The 22,968-nt window shown below is 29.3% G+C and overlaps 2 protein-coding genes across 4 annotated transcripts; one reads left to right on the top strand and one right to left on the bottom strand.

Annotated features, from left to right (window-relative positions):
* Positions 1 to 3,976: 3,976 nt before the first annotated feature.
* LOC113374578 (ras-related protein Rap-2c) lies at positions 3,977 to 6,426 on the bottom strand. 2 transcript variants are annotated; one of them, XM_026614561.1, is made up of 2 exons: positions 6,249 to 6,263; positions 3,977 to 6,084 (listed from the first exon to the last, which is right to left on the bottom strand). In XM_026614561.1, exons 1-2 carry the CDS (start codon positions 6,261 to 6,263, stop codon positions 5,548 to 5,550), a joined length of 552 nt encoding a protein of 183 aa, XP_026470346.1. In that variant the 3' UTR covers positions 3,977 to 5,547. The 2 variants fall into 2 exon arrangements, with proteins under 2 accessions (XP_026470346.1, XP_026470345.1); XM_026614560.1 differs by having other exon boundaries at positions 3,978 to 6,426.
* Positions 6,427 to 6,792: 366 nt separating this feature from the next.
* Positions 6,793 to 17,394, top strand: LOC113374576 (phospholipid scramblase 1). Of its 2 annotated transcripts, XM_026614558.1 has the most exons (7): positions 6,793 to 7,163; positions 7,273 to 7,483; positions 15,308 to 15,415; positions 15,612 to 15,829; positions 15,903 to 16,067; positions 16,554 to 16,715; positions 17,151 to 17,394. In XM_026614558.1, exons 1-7 carry the CDS (start codon positions 7,032 to 7,034, stop codon positions 17,208 to 17,210), a joined length of 1,056 nt encoding a protein of 351 aa, XP_026470343.1. In that variant the 5' UTR covers positions 6,793 to 7,031; the 3' UTR covers positions 17,211 to 17,394. The 2 variants fall into 2 exon arrangements, with proteins under 2 accessions (XP_026470343.1, XP_026470344.1); XM_026614559.1 differs by lacking the exons at positions 6,793 to 7,163; positions 7,273 to 7,483 and adding an exon at positions 13,460 to 13,915.
* Positions 17,395 to 22,968: the final 5,574 nt, after the last annotated feature.

The raw sequence follows: 22,968 nt of genomic DNA, 5'->3' as shown, positions 1-22,968 counted from the left end.
TTTACGTTTCAAAGGTTTCTGAACATTTTGGCATACCTTAGAAAAAATGGATGTATGTGGGTGTGGGTGTGTGTGTGTGCGGATACAAATTTTCGTCGACGATTTCGGGAACAGAGATCAAATAATTGGAATAATTCAAAAAACATTCGATTCGTATTGATAAGGAGACGTGCTGATTAGTTTTTGGCGGAGGCATGTCTAGCCGTTCCGAAGATACGGGGCAAAAAGTGCCCAAAATGGTAACTCAGTTTTAAGAAAACGGAGCGTTCGATTTTAATAATTCAAAAAGCATTTTACATTGACAAGATGAACAACTGAATTTTTCAGGAAGGCAGGATCTAGTGAAAAAAAGTAAAAAAAAAATGCCATTTATCAGATTATCAGATATTTTATAGAGATTTTAACAATGAGTATAAATTTTGTTTACTTTCCTATGGGTTCCGTACCAATGTTTATCCGTAAGACGGCGACGAGGCGCTTACGCGCTTCGATATTTTGTCTCTTTATGCAGTTTATGCAGTTAAAGCAGTACGATTGCTTTGAAAAAAGTTCAGAACTTTCTAAATATTTCAAAATAAAGAAAACATTTTTTTTCAAAAAGTTTTTTTTTCCGAAAACTTTTTTTTTTCAAAAATGTTAATATTTTTAAAAAAAATATATTTTGGTACGAGAAGTTCTAGCAATTTGCCTTAAGGCACGATGCCATGCGCCCCACTAGTTATTTTATTGCCATTATCCATATAATGGCAATCTACCTGGAAATGTATTCAGTAACTTTGGTGACTAATCTGTAGAGATAAGATTTTAAAATGCTGTCCAATGGCGCACTTATTTTCAAAGTTGTCGAAATTCAAACCAGATGAAAAAAATGGTAATTAATAAAACGCTAATAGAAATTTAAACAAATTCCACACATATAAAAAAGTGTTTTGAGCATTTAACAAAAATCATAACAAAATTCGAAAATATGTCCAAACTAAAAAAATTATAACGTAGTCATAAGAGTACCTGGAAGATATTTGTATCTTAAAGTATAAATGATGGATATATATATATATATATATATATATATATATATATAACGGTTCAGTTAACATTTAGCAAATTTGATAATTTTTAATTATCAGTTGTAAAAAAGACATTGTATAAAATAATGTTAGAAAGAATAACTCAGTAGTAGTTGACTGGATGTATACATAATGTAATGTTCCTCTGTTTCGAAGTCAATTTACCACAACCTACAGATTACATATCATTTATAATATATATATATATATATATATATATATATATATATATATATATTATGTTAATATTTGTCCTCCAACGCCGATACTTTTTTATGTTCCCTGTGGCGTTAATAAACCATATTTCAAATGAAAGTATTAAATACCCATCATCTTAGTTATGTCACGTCAGCTTACTTTCACTTCTTTTACGGCCCATACAAAATGTATTACCTAATGCGAAAATACGAATCTATTGTTAAATAATGCGAATATTGTATTAATGCCATGATTCAATACAAATTAAAAAATACTTTTGCGAATGACTTGAGCCTATAAATCTACGACCATGAATCATAGTACGTTTCAGGAATATAAATTGAAAATGATTAGAGGAGACTGGGTACGGTTGTGCCACAGTACGGTAGTGACAGTCGTCATCAGTGCTAAACTGTACTGATTTTGAGAGAGTCCAAAGGAAGAAAGATGAAGTATGTTTGTACGAACAAGTTTCCATTACTGTATTGAGTCAGCGTCCTACTTTAACACAATTTGTAGACCGAATAGCTTTTAAAGAGCCAAAAGTAAGTTTTTTGTTCGATATTATTGAATAATAACTGTTACGTGTATACAGATAGACTTTAAGTTGAACATTTGTAGTTAATTACCAGCAATCAGATTTTGCCTAGATGATTTAGCTAATCATAACGATAATTTGTTTTCAAAAGTTGTGACATGTATTTTATTTGATTTTATGACTAATCGACAGGGATCTTCGGATCGAATCCTGTCATTGACTTAAAATTTAAGAAAATATATACATATAGTTAATTTGAAATAGAATTTCAAATTAAATAGAATTGGATTGTTAAGTAAAATTTGAATAAAAATTAGGAGTAAAAATAGAAATTATAGAATTCGAATAGAATTCTAAAAAAAATAAAAAAACATTAAAACTGACTGAGATTACAAAAAGAATGAAGAAATAAAATAGAAGGAAGAGTGAAAGGAGTTGAATAGAATTAGAAATTTAAAATGAAAGAGCAAGAATTGTAGAAAGATAATGAAGAAATCAAAATTGAAGAAAATAATTGAAGAAAAAAAAATAAAAATAAAATTATAGAATAGGATATATGAGATTGAATATGATATAAAAAATAATATACAATGTAATTAAATAAAATGTTGTAAGTGGCCAAAGGCTCAAGGTAAGCGAGCCCAAATAAAAATTTGGAAAAAATCAGTATTTCCACGCAAATAAATGTTTAAATTATTTATTTAATTCACTTTTCTACCAGCTAACTGGTAAATTGAAACAAAATTATTGCTGATAAAAAAAGTGACACAACCGTACCCGTTCTCCCCTTCATAGCCCAAGTCTCCCCTTCTTAGTAAACTTCTTCTAAATTCTTTGGTAAAGAATCTAAAACCCCTTTACTTCATAAAATTATAGTATTTATAAAAATGAATCGAAAAATATTAAAATAAGCGTAGAATAGCTGATAAAAGTGGTTGATTTGAATTTTTTAATATTTCACATTAAACCTGTGGTTCCCCACCTGTGAAGCGCACGAGGCTGTTGCGACAGAGTGTACAGCTGTTTGCAAAATAGTATTTCCGAATATAAACAAAAAATTTTGAAATGATAAAGATAAAGTAATAAATAATGATTATTGACGTATATTTTTACATAGCATTTCATATTAATGTATAGTCAGATAATTAAATTATAATATTTGTGTGATATTTACGAAATTAAATTGTTACAAAATTTAAGAGGGGCGCACAACAATATTTTTATAAGAACGGAAGAGGGTGCGGTATAAAAACGTTGGAAAGCCTTTATTTTTATATATTATGTCGCTTTATTATAATCATACGTAATATTTATAGTATTTTAATAATATTTTAGCATGATTATATGTAAGATATGTATGTACTAATTGAGAAATACTATGAGATTTCGTTAATTTCGAAGACCCAGACTTAATTTATCTTTCGAAGTGATAACGAAATTAACTAACATAGCATACACATTACTATTTTTAGATATAAAAAAAATTAATGACTAACAAATATATTCATAATGAATTAATTTTGCAACAAAGTTTTAAATAAAACAGTGTGTTTTTCCACATATTTTTATTATATAGAATTTTATTTATACGTAATATATATCACAAAATGGTGACTATCTCTCTCACACAAGCACAAATTCAATTTCTATGACAAAACATGCATGACATTTTTTGTTCGAAATATTGTATACATCCCATTAAAAGTAATTAATTAGCATCTTTGATATAAAATTGATTCATGAACATAAAACGAATACAAATTTTAATTATAAAATATAATTTGTCTAAAAACTATATATACATGCAAGTAATCTTAATATTGTATATATATATATATATATATATACACATATATACACATATATATGTATTATGTAGCACATACATGTGCGTATGTATGTATAAACATAAAAATTTAAATGAAACAATAGTATTACATTGCTATGAGGTACATTTGATATAAATTAAATTAAAAAGAAAACTAATGGATACAGGATTTGAGTCGAAGTCAGTTTTAAATAAAATTATTAATTATCACATCACACATTCAATCACAACAAACACAATAAACATTTCAGTCAAAAATTTCACTTATTTGTTCGATAATTATTATAACACGATATCTCATTCATCTCGTTATAAAACGTTAAGAAATACATTTTGAATTGATAAAATTAATCTCCGTTTCACATAAAAAAATATTGATCGGTTAATAGAATGTAGTTTTTAAATTAGTTTTCGCGAAAGTTAAAGATATTGTTCGTTTTGTATTAATATCAATTCAAAATCTATAATTTTTGGTCGTTATTGAATTTATGAGCTCTTCTCGCGTATTATGACGTCGAAATCCAATTTCAAATAAGATCTATAACAAAATCATTGCTAAATGTTATATGAACATGTAAAAACGGTTTGAAAAGTTTGTTCATAAATATAATTGACTAAAATTCTGAACATTCGTTTGAGTCTTTGTTTTAATTAATCCTAATACTAGATGTAAAATAGAAACAATTTGAAAAGCTCTTAAATCGAATAATTCCCATAATTGAGATATTTTTCATTAAAAATTATTGTTATTTTTGGATTTGCCTTATATACATTGAATTAAAAATTAACTGTACAATTTTACACCTCCGGTATCGACGACAACGTAGCATAAAGTATGTGAAAAAATTGAGCATTTGTTTTTACCAAAAATGGCTAGGAATCTCAAAGTCAATACCAGTATGTAAATGTTTCTATTTAGCAAATGTATCCAATATCTGGTAATATTATTTGACACTTAAGAAACTGCATGCAGGAATAAATATTTGAAAAATGCCATTCGGAATTGAGTGCGAATTAAATTAAAAATTGGTCGATTGGCTTGCAAAATATTAACAAATATTGTTTAATAAATTCTACACATAAAAACGATCTATCATAATACATTGGCTTTAATACAAAATGTGCTTAAATTTTTCAAAAATAATTTTTCATCTTATTTGTCTATGATTTTTAGATCTTTGAATGCACTGTGTGTCTGGTAACTTATTCGTAGTAATAATGAAAATATTACAACAATGACTTTATTTTTGACCGGTTCGTTGCACAATATTTTTATACATACAAACATTTAACTTATTTAATGAGAAAGCCTCAAGTACCTGCATATACATCCATTAGCATAAAATTTATGTATAAAATTATGTTTAAAGATTAAAAATTTCTTGTAATTGGTCACAGTGTATACCGATAATTAATTGATATATTTTGTGTGGTCGCGCCGTAAGCTCAAATATTACAAATTTTTGATATATTTCGCCAAGTCGAACTAACTAATAATGCGAACTGGTTTGAGCAGTCCAAAAACCACGCCAGTTGTCAATTTTGTAACAAAATATGAGTTTAACCTACTGTTCATTTTAATCCAATATCCAGCTCATTTGTAAAATTGCAAATGTTATCCATTAAAGTATTCGAGCGCACTAAATAGGCACCATTAAGCACATATTGACAACTTCTTCGAGGAACACTCATGTCCGATTTTAAATTTCGTTTAGGCCAAAATTGTGACAGTTTATTGAATGACGTATAGCACGTTATTAAAATGGCCGCCACATGTTACGGGACCACGTTTTTTTTGATTAATTTAACATTGAGCACTATTTTTGAATACACCTGGTAAAACTTCACAAGTATGCACTAAATAAAATTAACATTAGGATTATATGGTTATAGTAATAATAAACAATACATCGGTGTTACAGTACCGTACAACAACAATAGCTTTTTTTCTCCTTTTCAGGATTAAAGTTCATTTCTCGTACGATTTCGGCAAAGACCTCGTTGACATTGGTTCGGTTTTTGGCCGAGGCCTCAATAAAGGGACAGCCCCAATGCTGGGCCAGCGTATTTCCCTCGTTAGTGGGCACTTCCCTCTGATGGTCCAGATCAGATTTATTCGCTACCAGCAGAATTGGAACACGCTCGGTTCCCTTAACTCGAGTTATAAGTTCCTTCATGCTTTTAATGTCTTGGAACGTCGTGTGATTAGTCAGAGAATAGACTACGACAAATCCTTGGCCATTCTTTATGTACAGGTCCCTCATCGAGGCGAACTGCTCGGTTCCAGCAGTATCCAGGATCTCGAGCACGCACGGCGAATTATCCACTTCGATTTCTTTTCTATAAAAGTCCTCAATCGTCGGATCATACTTTTCCATAAAACACCCACTAACAAATTGCAATGTAAGAGCACTTTTACCGACGCCACCCGACCCCAAAACAACAACTTTGAACTCACGCATTTTGATTCACTTGATATTTTTAGCTAACTATTTAATAGTTTTTAACCTAAACTATAATGCTTGTGTATTCGTCACCAAACATGTACCGAAACAGCAAGAACCATTTTCCTTTGCGTCACTGACGTAGCCGTGATGCAAAAACAGCTTTTATACACTGTGACTTTAGCCATCGCAGTTTTAATCACAAACTAACTCGTTCATTGTAAATTATTTCATTTGATCCACTCGAGACTAAGCCGGTGAGTAATAATTTTTTAATGAGCTACTGCTGACAAAAGATGCGAACGAGCTCTCACGACTAGCCATATTCAAGACTAGGTCGAAATACCAACCTCTCCATATCCCCAAACGAACTGACTGTGGTGTTGCCACATGGGACTTAACATACTCGAATAATATCCCTCGATATAAACAAATAAATCGTTTTAATGAAAAATTACATTCAACAATCTTAATGAATAAGATTTATTTAAAATTTTCGATCAAAATATGTATAATTTAGCAACATGCCTTAAATTACTGCTTAATAAACTAAAAACTACCCAAAGATCATTATAACAAGTTCCGCCATCTACAAACGTTCGCATAAAGCCTGTTGACACTGTTGACAGATCTTATTAAATTCTAATTCCAAATATAAACAGAGGCTAAATATAACATTTGCTTAATATAAGTAGTCTACAAATAAAGTATTTTGGCACGTAGAAAAAAATCAACTTTAAATTAATTTTAATACGTTGATTATATAACAAATGCGCCTGTTCGTGGGGGTTTCCAACGAAATTTCGTATTTGTATAGATAAGATATGACATCATAATTTTATGATGACCTCTTAAAGAGACAATCGAAATACGCACATTGATTTTTAATGATTATGAAAGATTTGACAAATTTAATTTAACATATTAACGCGTTTAATACATTCTTAGTGAAAATAATGGCTTATCAAGGTGATCCGCATGTGCCTCCTAATATAGGATTTAACAACCAACAACCAGGGTTTGGAGCACCAGGTTATCCACCACCTCAATTCAATAATGCACAACCAGGATATCCTCCGATGCCACAGGTAAAACTCGAATAACATATCTAATAACATTTAATTCCCTTTAATGCAATCCAGAAAAATAATCCATATATCTTGATTTGCTTTGATTAAATTTTGATTCATTCAACAGCAGGGATACCAAGGGTTTCCTCCACAACAAGGTGGTTACGTTCCTCCAGGTTACCAACCACCAATGAACCCTAGTTTTCAACCAGGCTATCCACAACCACCAGGCCCAGGTCAATTTCCACCAGCACAAGGGCCATTTCCTCAACCTCAAGGTCCTGGTCAATTTCCTATAGTAAGTCAGCCTGGTCCTGGGAATGCTGGGCCGCAGCCAGGTAATAATTATATATATTCAAGACTAATATTAAAATCATGTTATATATGTGTGGAAACGAAAATGTTCTAAAGAATATTTTAGGGATGTGATAGATTTTTAAATAAATTGTTTATTCAATATGCTTCTTACGATAACGATTTCTGTAAGTATCTGTTCATAAGTGTTGGATATATCTCAATTTAAAAAAATAAGGGGCACATCAAAAATGTAATAAACTATAAAATTATTTGAGATGAGATGAATATTAAAAATGGAAGACATTAAGGAAATAGATTTGATGTCGTTATTGAAATAGGAATTGCAAAATGAAAAATTGTATTAAACATTACTTATGTTGTTACAGTTTGCTAAAATTAAATTAGCAAATCATTTGGAATTAATATATTCAGTAATATGAAACTTTAACTTATAAATTTAAAGTTAGTCAATATGCAAGGGTACTAATTTAAATCTTACTTGCCATTTACCAAATAAAATTTTGACTTGCAGAATGAAATATTTGTTTCTGAAACCAACATAATATTTTTTCAATGCAATTAAATTCTTCAAAATGAATTAATATACACAATTTTGAATTCAAGCACTACGCTGTTAAATGCAATAGGAATTTGGACACACCAACTTGTTTCATTCACAATACTCTTATAATATTAATTCCAATATATGCTGGATATTTTGAGTTCTTGCAGTCGGTGGTTACACCAGTGTTTAATAAGTTTTATAATAAAAAACACTTATAGTTAATTTGATATTATTTGATTGCATTGTGGCATGATTTTGTAATATAAGCAAAAATCAGAGATTCATAATAGCATAGTATTTGATTTATGCAGTAACTAGTACTGTGCTAAAACTATTTCTTATGGAGAATCAATCTTATGCTGAACTAATTGTTACAGTATTTATCTCTTAATATGATTTTTTCATTTTTAATAAACTTCGAAATACTATCCTAAAACTAATAAGTCTTGCAAAGTCATAAAATGTCATTATGCTCGTATGCCTTTGAACAGCCTTCTGTGTAAGCCTTTGGTCCAGTTATTTGCAGTCAAAGTGATTGTCCTGCATTTTTGAATATGTTTGTATATAGTGTTAAAAACTGAGTTGATAATATTCTTTGGGTTATTGTTAGTCAGTGTAAGTCTATAGTAGCAAATTTGATAAAGCTCGTAAGCAAGTGTTCATAATGTGGCAATCTGTTTGCAAATGGATTGCATCATCATAAAATAACAAGCAATTATACTTAGAATACTATGGTATTTTATTATAGAAAATAATTGAATAATTGACTAAATTATATATATTATATATATATATATATATATATATATATATATATATAAAATTCATAGTTAAAATTTAGAACTCAGAACTGGGTTTTAGTTACCGATTTATAATTACGTGTTTATCAACTGTACAACTAAGTTCAATGTCTAGAAATTAACTCTCACTTAAATACAACCTGTAGTTTTTTCTTTAAAAAATTTTTGAATTCATTTTCATATTTTATGTAACCAATTTATTCGTGGCACAGGCAATCCAATTTATCGGTTGAAACCCGTGTTTCAGGACATTTAATCGTATACAGAAATTAGTAATATAAATTTGCACGAGAATATACAGATTTAAAATATGTGATATGAAACTGGAAATCTTTCACACTGTACTATCTGGACTTGTTTTGGTCAGAACACACACACACAAATAAATTAGAAATATGAACATAGAGTACTTTTTTGCACTATTTATTAAATAATTTTAAATTTTACAAACGTTTCGAGACCAGGTTTGTCTCATCCTCAGTCTAATATAATTTATAATAACAAACACGGAGGATAAGACAAACCTAGTCTCCAAACGTCTGTAAAATTTAAAATTATTTAATAAACAGTGCAAAAAAGTGCTGTGTTCGTATTGCTATTTTTTTTACTCTATCCACTCAATATTTTGATACACAAGTGAATACTCAATACTTTTGATATATAAGTTTTGAAATTTTCGAAAATTATCCAAAAGAAAGTTTTTGAATTTTTGACGAATGTGCGGCTTGTAGAGGTGTAGGATGTTCGGACAAGAAATAACATCCAAAAAGATTAATTTCAATACTTCCAAGTTTTCTAGTAAAAAATCTCCGAAAACCCGAAAATAAGCCTGATCTGATTTTTTGTTAATTTTTGAAATTTGAATTGATTTGAAAGTACTGATTTTTTTTGTATTTTTTGTTAATTTTTTTTTCGCTCGGATGCAGCTGTAACTCAGAATTATATATACGATATGTTTTGCATATAATCATATAATGCGATAATTCTACTATAAACGTTTTATACTGACAATCAGAGTACTTTGGTTAGAGCTATCTCCATATTATGTCCGAAGCTGTAAGGTCATCATTGTTTTTCTTTTAAGATGAAGTTAATTTATATATAACGTATAACGCATATTATTGCTTTTGTTATTCTCTCCTTCTGATATTTATTATCTTTCAAAATGGTATTTCCTGTTTTATATTAATAAAAATTATCGATGGGACAGTATTTACGTTATATTTCTGAAGAATAAAATATACTTGCGGTTTCACATTTTAGAATCCATATTTCGATATTAATAATTTTAGAATAGAATAGAATTTTAGAATAGAAAAGAATTTATATACTCTGTCTGATGTATATCGAACTAGTTAGATAATGTGTCTCCTCTGAGCTAACGCAATGTGTAGGTGTTTCATATTCAGTGTCAAGTATAACGAGCAAATTGATGTCAATTTATTAAACGTAATATCATTTAATACTCTGATCCAGAATCACCAGTGTCGCTGGTAGATTTCGGTTCTAAATGCAATATATTTGTTTTTTTTAATAATTTTTAGTGTATTCAATTAAGTTGCTTATCATATTATTCTCGCCTAATATCATAGAATTTAACGGTATTTTAATGAATTGCTTATCTTGTTCTTTGAAGATCTATCCTCAAATAATTCAGCAATTCTGAAATAAAATCCTTGCGTATTTGAAATTGTCGTAATAGTCTCGTAGTAAGAATTATAGTCATGTTCGAATAATATTTGAGACCATTTAATTCGATTGACATATAATATTTTACAATTTATTTCCAAAACAAATTCGTTTCAAAATCATCCATAATCCCTAAACATGATCGTAAAGTATGATAATTTCCCTATTTTACTTTTCTAACATAATTGTATATTAATAATAATGCATTTAGTTGCAATTTTAAGTTGTATTATTAATTAAAACCATAATGTTAGATAATTTTGCATTGGATAACGCGAATGATATTTGAATGTTTAATATCAACTCGTTTATTTTTTTTAACATACTTAATAAATTAAACCTCAATTAAATAGTTTTGGTACGACATTGGCTTGATCACTTGAATCACTATTGTATTAATTATTCAATTTAGAAAAATATAATTTTAATATGAATTATGTAATTGCAATTAATTACAGTTATTATGTAAATTAAAAATCACCCATTTGTGTTATAGAATATTCAATAAAAACTACAGTTGTAATTTTTTTCTAATAAAGAACAACAATAAATTTTAGTATTTAATTAAAAGAATTTAATTAAAGAATTAATTAAAAGAATTCAATAAAATTGGATACTATTTATTGTTACTGGAGGAATAGCCTGCACACGAACTGAAAACTAGCTAGTTTGCTATATAATAAAAACTACTGATTTAGTATTTTTTTAGTAATAACAAATTTTATTATTAAACTTGAAGAATTTCATAAAAATTTTAGGAAATATCGCCATTTTACTGAATATTATTTCTGGAAGAATAATCTGAACGCAAATTTAAAATTTGACTGTTTGCTGTTTAACACGTTGAACTCGGTGCCGAATTTGCTGTCCTTTCCGTTCAGTCGGCAGTGACCAAAGGTCGGTAAGGTTTATCACGCACCACATTTTTGTTTAGAATGTTTTAATAAATTTTATTATTAAGGAAACAAAAAGTAAGTAATAAAGGCAATGCTAAGTTATGTGGCAGTTGTTATGCAACGCCTGACTGCACAGCAACAACATGGCTTTTGGCAGTATTTAGTACGATTTTGTATGAAAACTGCTACAAAACATAGCCTTGCCATAACAATTGTCTAGTTTACGGCAGAATCAGCCTCTGAGTTTCCTTGATAAATTTTTAACTAAATTATCTAATGGAGTTTCTGATGTTATCGCTTAACACGTTAAAAAGTTCAATATGTACTAATAGTTAGTTAAAATATGAGAATACATGCGAGAAGAAATTATAAGCATAAATGCATTTTGTTTTTTTAATTAGTGTATGAGTAACTATATAATATCATTTTAAACGATGCACAATTATTAATGCAACTAGTTGTGTATGGCATCGTGCTGGTGAAAATTGCTGAAACTTCCCGTACCGTAACGAAATGTTCGTGGAATATTAAATGTTTTGAAATAGATTATTATAAATACTATAAGATTGTCTAATATTTATAAGAATGATATAAACTGAATTTCAAAGTTAAAGTTATTTATTTAAAGCATATAAGTGAGCTTCGGAACTTTAGCCAGAATTAAACTTAAAATCTGCATTACTTACGACATAAAAAAATAGAAAAAAACTTGAAATATTTTTTTTCCAAAAGCAATTATTTTGTCAAAACAAGCAGAATATTGTTTGAATCATTCAAATCGGATGCTTACTTCTCTCAAAAACTGCCAAGTTTTGCGTAGCTCGGTATCTCCAAAACGTCTGGACCTGCGTTTGCTAAAAACTAAGCACAACTTCTCCCAATCATTACAAATTGAATGTTTTTTGGATCATTCAAATCGGATACTCCGTTCTCTCAAATCCTCGATTTCTATTATCTGCACTCTTTGCTTCATATCTCCGTAACGGCTGGACCTGCCTTTGCCAAAAACTAATCTGCTCATCTCCCTATCAATATCAACAAAACACACACATACACATTTTTTCTGATAATGAGGTATGCCAAATGTTCAGAAACCTTCAAAACGTGAAAATATGCAAACATGTTCATTTTCGATTTTCGGCCCATTACTATAACTACCTTACGGGAAGTTAAAAAGTTGATAAATTTTTTTGAGTAAACGACTCGGGGGTTTGTGCTATCGATCTGAATTCCGCAGACGCCGTATATCCTGGCGCCGCCGGACCTGTTGAATCTGGTAACGATTTAACCGAAACGGCCGGCTCTGCGTTTTTCTAACTTAACAATGACACTAACGACTCGGGTTTATCTCGTGTTGGTTAAGTTTGTTCAGGACGACAATCGAACTGAACCGGCAGTCGGTTGTTGAATGTATCGAGTGATAACAATTTTCTATTAAAGACAAATAAAATGTTTTCGTGAACATAAATGTGCCAGTAACGTGTCTTATCATTCGAGATAAGATTGTCCGAAGTCAGTATTGTTTGTTTAGCATGTGCGTTTGATTGGCTCTGTTTTTCGGAAATTAGTTATTTTTTCGAAAAGTGTATTTTTTTAGTTTCATATTTTAGTCGACAAACTATTGTGTGTTTGTTTGTAACATGTTTATAAAAAATATAAATTTAAAAAATCTTAAATATAAAAAATATTTTAATTGATTTAATTATTTTATTTGAACAGTATAATAATCAGAGTGCAATGTGATCAGTTTGAACTTCATCAATTTATACACAATTTTATAAAATGTTTTATGATTTTTATCAGTGCGCTGGAAATAATCTAAACACGTGTTAATAATGATTTATTTACCTTAATTTGAACTAAAGATAAGTGTTGTTGTCTATTAACGTACATTTTTTAAATTTAAATCATCGCCGTAAATATCAAGCAAGGACAATTCAAATTGATATTGAAATGATACAATTTCATCATATTGAAATGATATAATTTGGACAATTTGTAAAATACAGCAATTTTTGTATTTTTATTTTTATTGCTTTGATATTGTTTTATAAGTTTAAGTAGTGATACTATGTTTTAAGCGAATATTTTTAAAATATCAATGTTTTGTCTAAAATAACCTTCTTTTGTTTTATTATTTATTGTCATGTTATAAATTGCTGCCCGGTTATAAAAAAGTGCAATGTCGAACATTAATATTAATAAGAACAAATCAAGAGAAGACAAATCTGAAGGAGATAAACGCAAGAAAGATAAATCCAAAGATGATTCTAAAGATAAAATAAACGATCCTACGAAAACTCTTACCTACTCTCAAGAAATACTGGGTGCGTCGACCAGCGATGGAAATTATTCTAAAGTCATCAAGAACTTTTTCGTTAAACATTTGTCGGAGTTGAAGAAGAAGAAAGTAAACAAATGTTCATTTAGAAATTTCCTTAAAAATTGCAAAAATGCATTGCACGTGAAAAAACCTCCAAAAAGGAAAGGATATGCGAAGTTAGTTACCGATGAAGAAAAGAGGTACAAAACTTGATTTCAATTATAAGATGTATAACATAATTAAATTCACTTTCTTGTCAAGTGCAGTTATGTGTCATTTGGGTGATAATTAAAAAGTTGTAAAATATTATTAATTTTCACTCAACTTCCACAAACGATTAGCAAATCTTCGATTGTTTCTTCAATATTTTTTGCATACAAAAGTCACACAAATCGAGTTTGTGAAAACACTAACAAAAGTAAAATACAAAGTACAAGTATCTAAAGAATATAATATTAATATAATTCCACGATAAATAATGAAAGAATTTATTGCGCTGACCGAGAACCATAATCTATTTCCAGCTGTGAAAATAAATGTTATGTAATTATGGCTTTATTTTTATGCGTGTACATGTTTTTAAAAATAAATTACAAAAATTCATATTTCTAATTCCATTATGATCAGTAATTGTTAATACATCATACAAAAATGATAATAGTTAGTTATATTTGAGAACTCTCGCCAAAGACCTGTTCTTATCAAATATGTATACTCAATAGAAGACTCAAAAGAACTAACCCATTAGATTTAGTAAATAACATATAATTTAAAGTTATTATTACTGTCCTGTAATTTTATGCCATCCGTTTTTAAATCTAAAATGACTACCACTGGGTAGCATTTTAAAATCTTATATTTAGTCATTTCTCACCAAAATTACTGAATACGAGGCAGATTGTAATTATAACAAATATTTGAGAACCGTTTATGGTATAACGGTCATATTCAGTGAAAAGTTATAAGCTTTAGTTAAGATTGAGTTGTCATTTTCATATATTTTCTCCAAAAAGCAATTTTTATTCAATTTAATTTTAATTTAATTTTAATTTAATAAGAATTGCACATGCATCATATATATCATTTGCTTCGCAATTTTCTATTATATAATATGTGATGGATCAATTGTATTCGTTCATTACATTTGGCGAAAGCAAAACGATTATAGTTATAACAAATTGCGGAAAGGCTTGTTACAGTCCGTAAATTATTGACATGAAATAATGTTCCAATAAGAGGCCAAATAAATATAAATATAAATATAAATAATGTTCCAATAAGCTATGTAATCGTATTATATAAAACAGCTTTGAATTAAAAAAAAACTCACCGTTTGTCGCAATTTGTTCCTCCATAGTTTTCTTCAAATGTGTTTGATTCATGAGCATGCCATCAGCGTTCCTGTAAAGATTTTAGTGTTATATGTTATGGATTGAAATGTTTATAATTAAATGTAAACATTTAAATACATGAAATGAAATTGTATATATATTTGGTTTTGCTACTACTGATCACTATAGATAAGAGAACAAATATATTAATATATAATACTATATAAATAATGGATTAATTTTTTATTATTATTTTCTTAGATGGATGGATGAGTATGCAGCAAAGGCCCCCCAATTGTCCGCCAGGATTGGAATACCTTACTACTGTTGATAAATTACTCGTCAAGCAAAAAGTTGAAATACTCGAAGGTAAATTGATACAAATGTCTTCTTCCCGCATTCTTGATACTGATTAGTTTTTCATAATATAACTATTTAAATATATATTATTAATTTATAATTTGATAATATGATGAAATAAAAGTATATTTTAGAAGATAAGAATTTTTTCTATTAAGATACAAGGAGATTATACCAATTTGAATAACATTCTACTATATTTTAGTCCTTACTACATTTGAAACCGAAAATAAATTTACAATAAAAAATGGAAATGGTGATAAAGTTTTTTATGCTGCTGAACAAACTGACTGCTGCACCAGAAACTTCTGTGGGCCATTGAGACCTTTCGAAATGAAAATTATGGACATTTATAAAAATCAAGTCATACATCTTCATAGACCACTTGCATGCATGTCATGCTGCTTTCCTTGCTGTTTACAGGCATGTAGAAATTAATTAATTATTAATAGTATTTTTGCCTATTGTTCATTATACAAAAAAATTAATTGTTTAGACTATGGAAGTTTCCAGTCCTCCTGGCACAGTAATAGGTACAATTGAACAAGAATGGTCTATTCTAACTCCAACGTTTATAATTAAGGACGCAGGAGGTAATCCTGTGTTTAAGATGGAAGGCCCAATGTGTAGATTTAGCTGTGGTGGAAATGTAGATTTCAAAGTATGTATATAGCAAACAGTGATATGTGATGCCTTCATCAAAGGATGATTTTTAAAATTATATGTTAGAAAACTAGAATCAAATTATTAAATTTATTTGAGAAATAAACGGCACTAAATATATTTTATAAAGTCTTCATACTCATAAAAATTTATTCAAAATTTAAAATATTTTGACTTGTTGATAAATCAATTTTTCTATCAAATACTTTGAATGAACGAAAGTAACAAGGACTGTATATTGTACTAATACCACACAAGTTTTCCAATATCACTGTGGTTTTTTTATGTTTGTTCGAATAATGAATCATAAATTTTCAAACTGGCATAAACAATTTTTCATTAGGGTAAAGTTATATAAAGTATACCATCTAATTTATTATTCTATATTTTACCAGAATTTTTAGAAAATCTTATGATTCAAACAAGCTTCAGAAATTTGAAATCAGATGAACAATAAAGTTCATGTTTTATTAATTTTTAACAGATTCTAACATTGGACGGTACAGCTGAAATAGGATTAATTAGTAAACAATGGAGTGGAATATTGAGAGAACTATTCACAGATGCGGACTATTTTGGTGTTTCATTTCCTATGGACTTAGATGTTAAAATGAAAGCAGTACTGCTCGGTGCTGTATTCTTAGTGGTATGTATAAAATATATCATTTGAAATAAAGGACAAAATAATTGCATAACAAAATATAAAATCATTATAATGTTTATAATCCTCTACTTCAAATAGAAAATACAATATTCCTAAACAAAAAATTATATTAAAATTTGTGAAATGTATAATTTTGATGCATGTCAATAAAACTTTTCTTGTTCTTAATAATCTCAGTTTATGTTGAATTATTTTCAAAACGATTTTTATAATGAGAGCATATAATAGGTGAACTTTTGCAACAAATAACTAGTTTTATGCTAATATCAGCCAGACGTTCTTTGGTGAATATATTTCAACAATACTTTAATTGCGAAAACAATTTAATAAAAACACCAATAAAATCTTCCATATTACTCAATAGCTTCAAATATTGCATTTCAACAATAAAACTATTATACTTATTTATTTTTTTAGGATATGATGTTCTATGAAAAATCTGGTCATCGAGAGTCTGATCGCCCTGGAATGTTTTAATTAATTTAAAAAACAAAACTTTTTAAGAAGAAAGGCTATTAAATCCATATGGATGCAGCAGATTAACTATGCATCACTATTTTCATTAATGTTATAAAAGGCTGCTTAAAATATATTTTATATGTTGGTAATATGTTCAACTGATGAAACTCAAGCGCAAAGAACTTAGTCATTTTATCATAGTCATTTTTTATTGTTGTGAATTGTATTTGACTGTTATATTGTTGGTGCTAAATTTTACTACATAAGCTCTAATATTGTTACATGTAATTTCTATTTTAACTACTATATAGTATTCTTAAGCATATGCATATTTTATACATACGTATATATATTTATCAAATCAATATTTTTCTGCATAAACTAGTCAAAAAAAAATATATATAAAAAGTTTTAGATGTGCCGAAATATTTAATTAATTTATAAACTTGTTGCCTTATTAAATTTGAAACTTTGTGATTAATAACTATACTATTGTATGTAATAAGCTTTCCAAACATACTAATTCCAAAGATAATATAAATATATATTTATGACTTCTAAATTATCTTCTTTTAATTATTTATTATCTTCAGCAATAATAATTATATTTTATATTTAATGCATATGTATATAAAAATGTGTTTTGAATGAAATTATAATCCTGATATTATATAACGAATCCCGATGTTATGAAAGTATGTGATATGAAAGATAAACAACACATATTAACGTGTATCCTTGCTATATCTATTAGCTCAGAGGAAACATAACAGCTTTTTGCTCCTTATATTTTACATCGGAAGAAATTAGTGCTGAAATTCTGTGGCATAAAATAAAATCCTATCTGCGTACAAAATGTTAATTCTCTAAGAGATGCCGATGAATTTTGCAATTTATTATTTACTTTTTATTATTAATTAATCACTTTTTAGACACTTAATCACCAAGATAATACATTTTTAAAGTATAAAGAAATTGCATGTTATTCAAAAAATGATCAACTTTCATTAACGGTGTATGAAACGGGACACTAATTTACATTTGCTTGTGAATATCTAGACTTGTTAAATGTAAGTAATTATGTGTGTATATTACCTAGGAATAATATTAGTGTATTGAAATTTTAATAGAAAGAATATCTGATTAATATAATCAATTGTATCAAATATTGGTACATCTCATGGATATCTACAGAAAATAGCATGTGATTTACATACTTTATACTAAAATACAGTTGAAGATCAAGCATTTTTTATACATTTGTATATAAAAAATGAACGATCAAATTCTATTCTTAGCAAAAAACACATAACAATAAAGCATCATTTTAAAAAACAAATAAATAAAATAACTCAAGCAACATTAAGTAATTAATTTATTGTGTATTTTAATAAAAATTAGCAATATACATGTACGGTGGTGTTTTTTGATTATAGGACAAAATCTATCCTATCTTATTTATTATAATTATCTCCAATTGATTAAGGACTATTGTCTTCATCAGAAGTCTATAAATTTATTTAATATAGAGAATGTCAATTTTCATTTATCAACAGATGCTGGCGGAGGTAGGGGTTGGTCTTGGTCCAGAGCATTGCGATTTTTAAACTCCTTGTCGGCATTTCTGTTCCAGTTGGGCCGGCTCATGATAAAATACGTGATGAAAGCTACGAGTAGCGCCATAAGTATATAGATTAACGTTTGGAGGTTATACGACGCTATTGGTGATTGGGCAAAATCTTCCGCGCAAGGCGGTTCGTTATCTCTAAATGTTGCTACCAGGCGTCGTATAGCTTTCTCTACTTGCAACTCGATGCATTCACATGGCTTCAGATCGTCCATGATCTTAAATAAATTGATGTGTAACTTTTATCTACTTTACTTAACTTTAAAGCCGGCAACAGACGTAACTGTATAACCGCGCAACCTGCGACTTGCACATGTATTCTGTAGCGTCTGTGGGGTGTTTTTCGCGCAACTTGACAGACTGGTGCAAGCGAGTAGGCATGAGCACTTTTCGATTATTTTAATGGCGCAATTTTTGTGGCGGGATTAGCTCAAGAGTAGCGTTCCCGATTCACATGCTGGAGGAATAATAATATAATTATGAATTGTACTAAAAAGATATGTATGTAAAATCAAAATGTATAAAAATTAGAAAATTAGAATTAAAAATGAATTGAAGTAAGAAGAATTTAGAAGAAGAAATGAGAAGTATTGAAGAAGAAGAAATATGTGGTTAGAAGATGAAATGAGAAGATAGTAAAAGCAGAATGAAAATAAGTTAAGAAGTATAGAAAAAGAATAGGATTATATGAAGTGTATAAAAAAATTGAAGATTGTATAGGATATATGATTGTATGATTGTATAGAATCATTTAAGTCGGCAAGTTCATTCGTTGGCCGCGTGTGGCAGCACATGTCCCGTTTTTATTTTACTTTGTAGCAAATTCATAATACAAGTTTATGAAGCTATCGACAATTCAAAGTTATTAAATTGGCCCTCTGAACACTTTCAATTCTTTTCTGATGCCGTAAATATATAAATTAATAAAAAAAGATATATTTTTAGGTTATGTCTTGACATTTCTTAGTTGACATTTTTGATATGCTTGCGCAAATACTTGAGCATAAACTTGTGCCGTCTGTGGGCACTGTGAGAATACGCCTGGTTGCCATAGACCTTATGCAATACAATTGTATGAGGACCTTATACAATGAAATTGTATAAGGTCTATGCTGGTTGCGCATTCATTCAGTTGCACATGCATAAAGTTACGTCCATAGATAAACAAGTGTGTGGTTACGTCTGTGGCCGGCTTTAGTTGACATTTGTGATATGCTTGCGCAAATACTTGAACATAAACTTGAGCCGTCTGTAGGCACTGTGCAAATACGCCTGGTTGCGCATTCATTCAGTTGCACATGCATACAGTTACGTCTGTGGCCGGCGTTATACAATGAAATTGTATAAGGTCTATGCTGGTTGCGCATTTATTCAGTTGCACATGCATACAGTTACGTCTGTGGCGGGCTTTAGTTGACATTTGTGATATGCTTGCGCAAATACTTGAACATAAACTTGAGCCGTCTGTGGGCACTGTGCAAATACGCCTGGTTGCGCATTCATTCAGTTGCACATGCATACTGTTACGTCTGTGGCGGGCTTTAGTTGACATTTGTGATATGCTTGCGCAAATACTTGAACATAAACTTGAGCCGTCTGTGGGCACTGTGCAAATACGCCTGGTTGCGCATTCATTCAGTTGCACATGCATACAGTTACGTCTGTGGCCGGCTTTATACAATGAAATTGTATAAGGTCTATGCTGGTTGCGCATTCATTCAGTTGCACATGCATAAAGTTACGTCTGTGGCCGGCTTTAGTTGACATTTGTGATATGCTTGCGCAAATACTTGAACATAAACTTGAGCCGTCTGTGGGCACTGTGCAAATACGCCTGGTTGCGCATTCATTCAGTTGCACATGCATACAGTTACGTCTGTGGCCGGCGTTATACAACCAAATTGATGTTCAGACATAAAATTATTTTTTTCTCAAATATTAATAATTGTTTGTGAATATTTTTTTCAAAAATTTTCGAGGGGCATGAAAGTAGACTAATACACTTTAGTTAAACTTATTGTTTTTATTATTTACTCTATTAGAAGGCAACCTTACGATCGCGATATTGATCCCTCAGTAGAAAGCCAAAAGACTATAAGTGACACGTTTTTTTACTTTCGATTAAACAGTTTTATATAAATGCGATACCAAAGAACATCCTTACTACAAGAACAGTAGAAATATAATGAACTGTATGCATGTGCAACTGAATGAATGCGCAACCAGGTGTATTTTCACGGTGCCCACAGACGGCTCAAGTTTATGTTCAAGTATTTGCGCAAGCATATCACAAATGTCAACTAAGAAACGTCAAGACATAACCTAAAAACATATATTATTTAAAATGTAAATATATATATTTACAGCATCAGAAAAAAATTTCAAGTGTTCAGAGGGCTAATTTAATAATTTTTAATTGTCGATAACTTCATAAACTTTTATTATGAATTCGCTACAAAGTAAAATAAAAACGGGACATGTGCTGCCACACGCGGCCAACAAATGAACTTGCCGACTTGAATGATTGCGCAATTAAACTCGCTTGCACCAGTCTGTCAAGTTGCGCAGAAAACACGCCACAGACGCTACAAAATACATGTGCAAGTCGCAGGTTGCGCAAGTATACAGTTACGTCTGGGGCCGGCTTAAGCAAACTATGAAAATTAAGATTCAGGAACCTATCAAGATTAATTCTAGATGTTAGCTAAATTTCTAAACGTCCAAGTAGAATATGCAATTTCAAACTTCACTATATATATTTAAATTAAAATATACTTAATTATAATTTTTATTTAAAAAGTGAGAAGACACAATTAGAACAAAAAATGGGAAGATGCGGGATTCCGTCTTGTGCTGACTGCATTTTATTCAAACTAATATAAAATATTTTACGAATAAAAATGGGTACTAAAACGATGAAAAATTTAGATATTTTTTGTTTATAAATTTTGAAAATTTTGTTTTTATATAATAGATGACGTTATCACATATATGTTTTATATAATTATTTATTATTATAGAAATGAGTAAAAAGTTTGAACATTGTACAGATGGCGGATATTGCGATTTGTGGTAGGTATATTTTAAAATTAAGTTATAATTTATTACTAGAATTTTTGGCATAGGCAGAAGAAATGTCATTTTGGATATTTAGAACAATATATATAAGCTTTTCCTGCTTTTTTATCGCGACTTAATAACACTCCAAATAGTTTTTCATATTTGATGTTTTAAATTAAAATAAATACATCATATAACAATTTTGAAGTAATATTAGTAATATGGTAACACTCGTGATGCACACATTTATTATTGTCAACCATTATACACATTTTTATGATAAATTATTAATTATATATTTATAATATCATTAGAAATATGTATAATATTTAAAAACAATAATGTAATTAAAGTCATACTTCAAATATGACATGATCGGTTTGTCATTGTAATTAGCATTTACGACTTGAATCTTCATTAGAGAAATGAAGTAATTGCTGATTAATAAATTTTATATTATTGCTCACACAGTGGATTATGTTAAACAACGCCTAAACAAATATTGTTTTCGCAACTTCACTCATCATGGAATTGTGTTTGAAAAACTTCATGTAATTAAAATTATCATACATTCATTGACTGCTTGCATTTTTTTTACTTTTTCGCTGGCGGTATAATCTTATTCTTTGAACAGCTGTAAAATCTGTCTTGCCTAAAAAATATTTTCCATTTTAGAAATAATTTTAGGCATTTTTCATTAAATCAACAAGATTTGTACTACGATGTAACTTTAAAATGTTTATTTATCTATGCCGATTTCCTTGTTGATAAGAGTACGCTGGTACGCATACAACGACAGATCGCTATTCACATACACGACGACTAATCACAATCGACCCGTATAGAAATGATCTAATCGAGAGCGAGTGACGAACAGTTCAGGCGTAACGCACTTCCATTGCATTTGTACGGATTTACACCATAGTCGCGCCTAAAGAAGTTTTACTTTAATAATTTTGCTTTGTGTTATTAAAATTATTTTTCAGTTTGACTATTAATTAGTATTAATGTGTAACGTATTTTAGTGAGAGTTACTGTTGCATAGAGGTATCGCAGCCAACATGCACGCTGCCCAAAAGCCCATCGCCT

Source organism: Ctenocephalides felis, unplaced genomic scaffold, assembly GCF_003426905.1.
Source record: "Ctenocephalides felis isolate EL2017-DRISC unplaced genomic scaffold, ASM342690v1 CF-g0.4_SCAFFOLD_01886, whole genome shotgun sequence".
Lineage (NCBI taxonomy): Eukaryota > Metazoa > Arthropoda > Insecta > Siphonaptera > Pulicidae > Ctenocephalides > Ctenocephalides felis.
The sequence above is the reverse complement of the archived record's forward strand: the minus strand, read 5'-3'. Positions and strand labels throughout refer to the sequence as shown.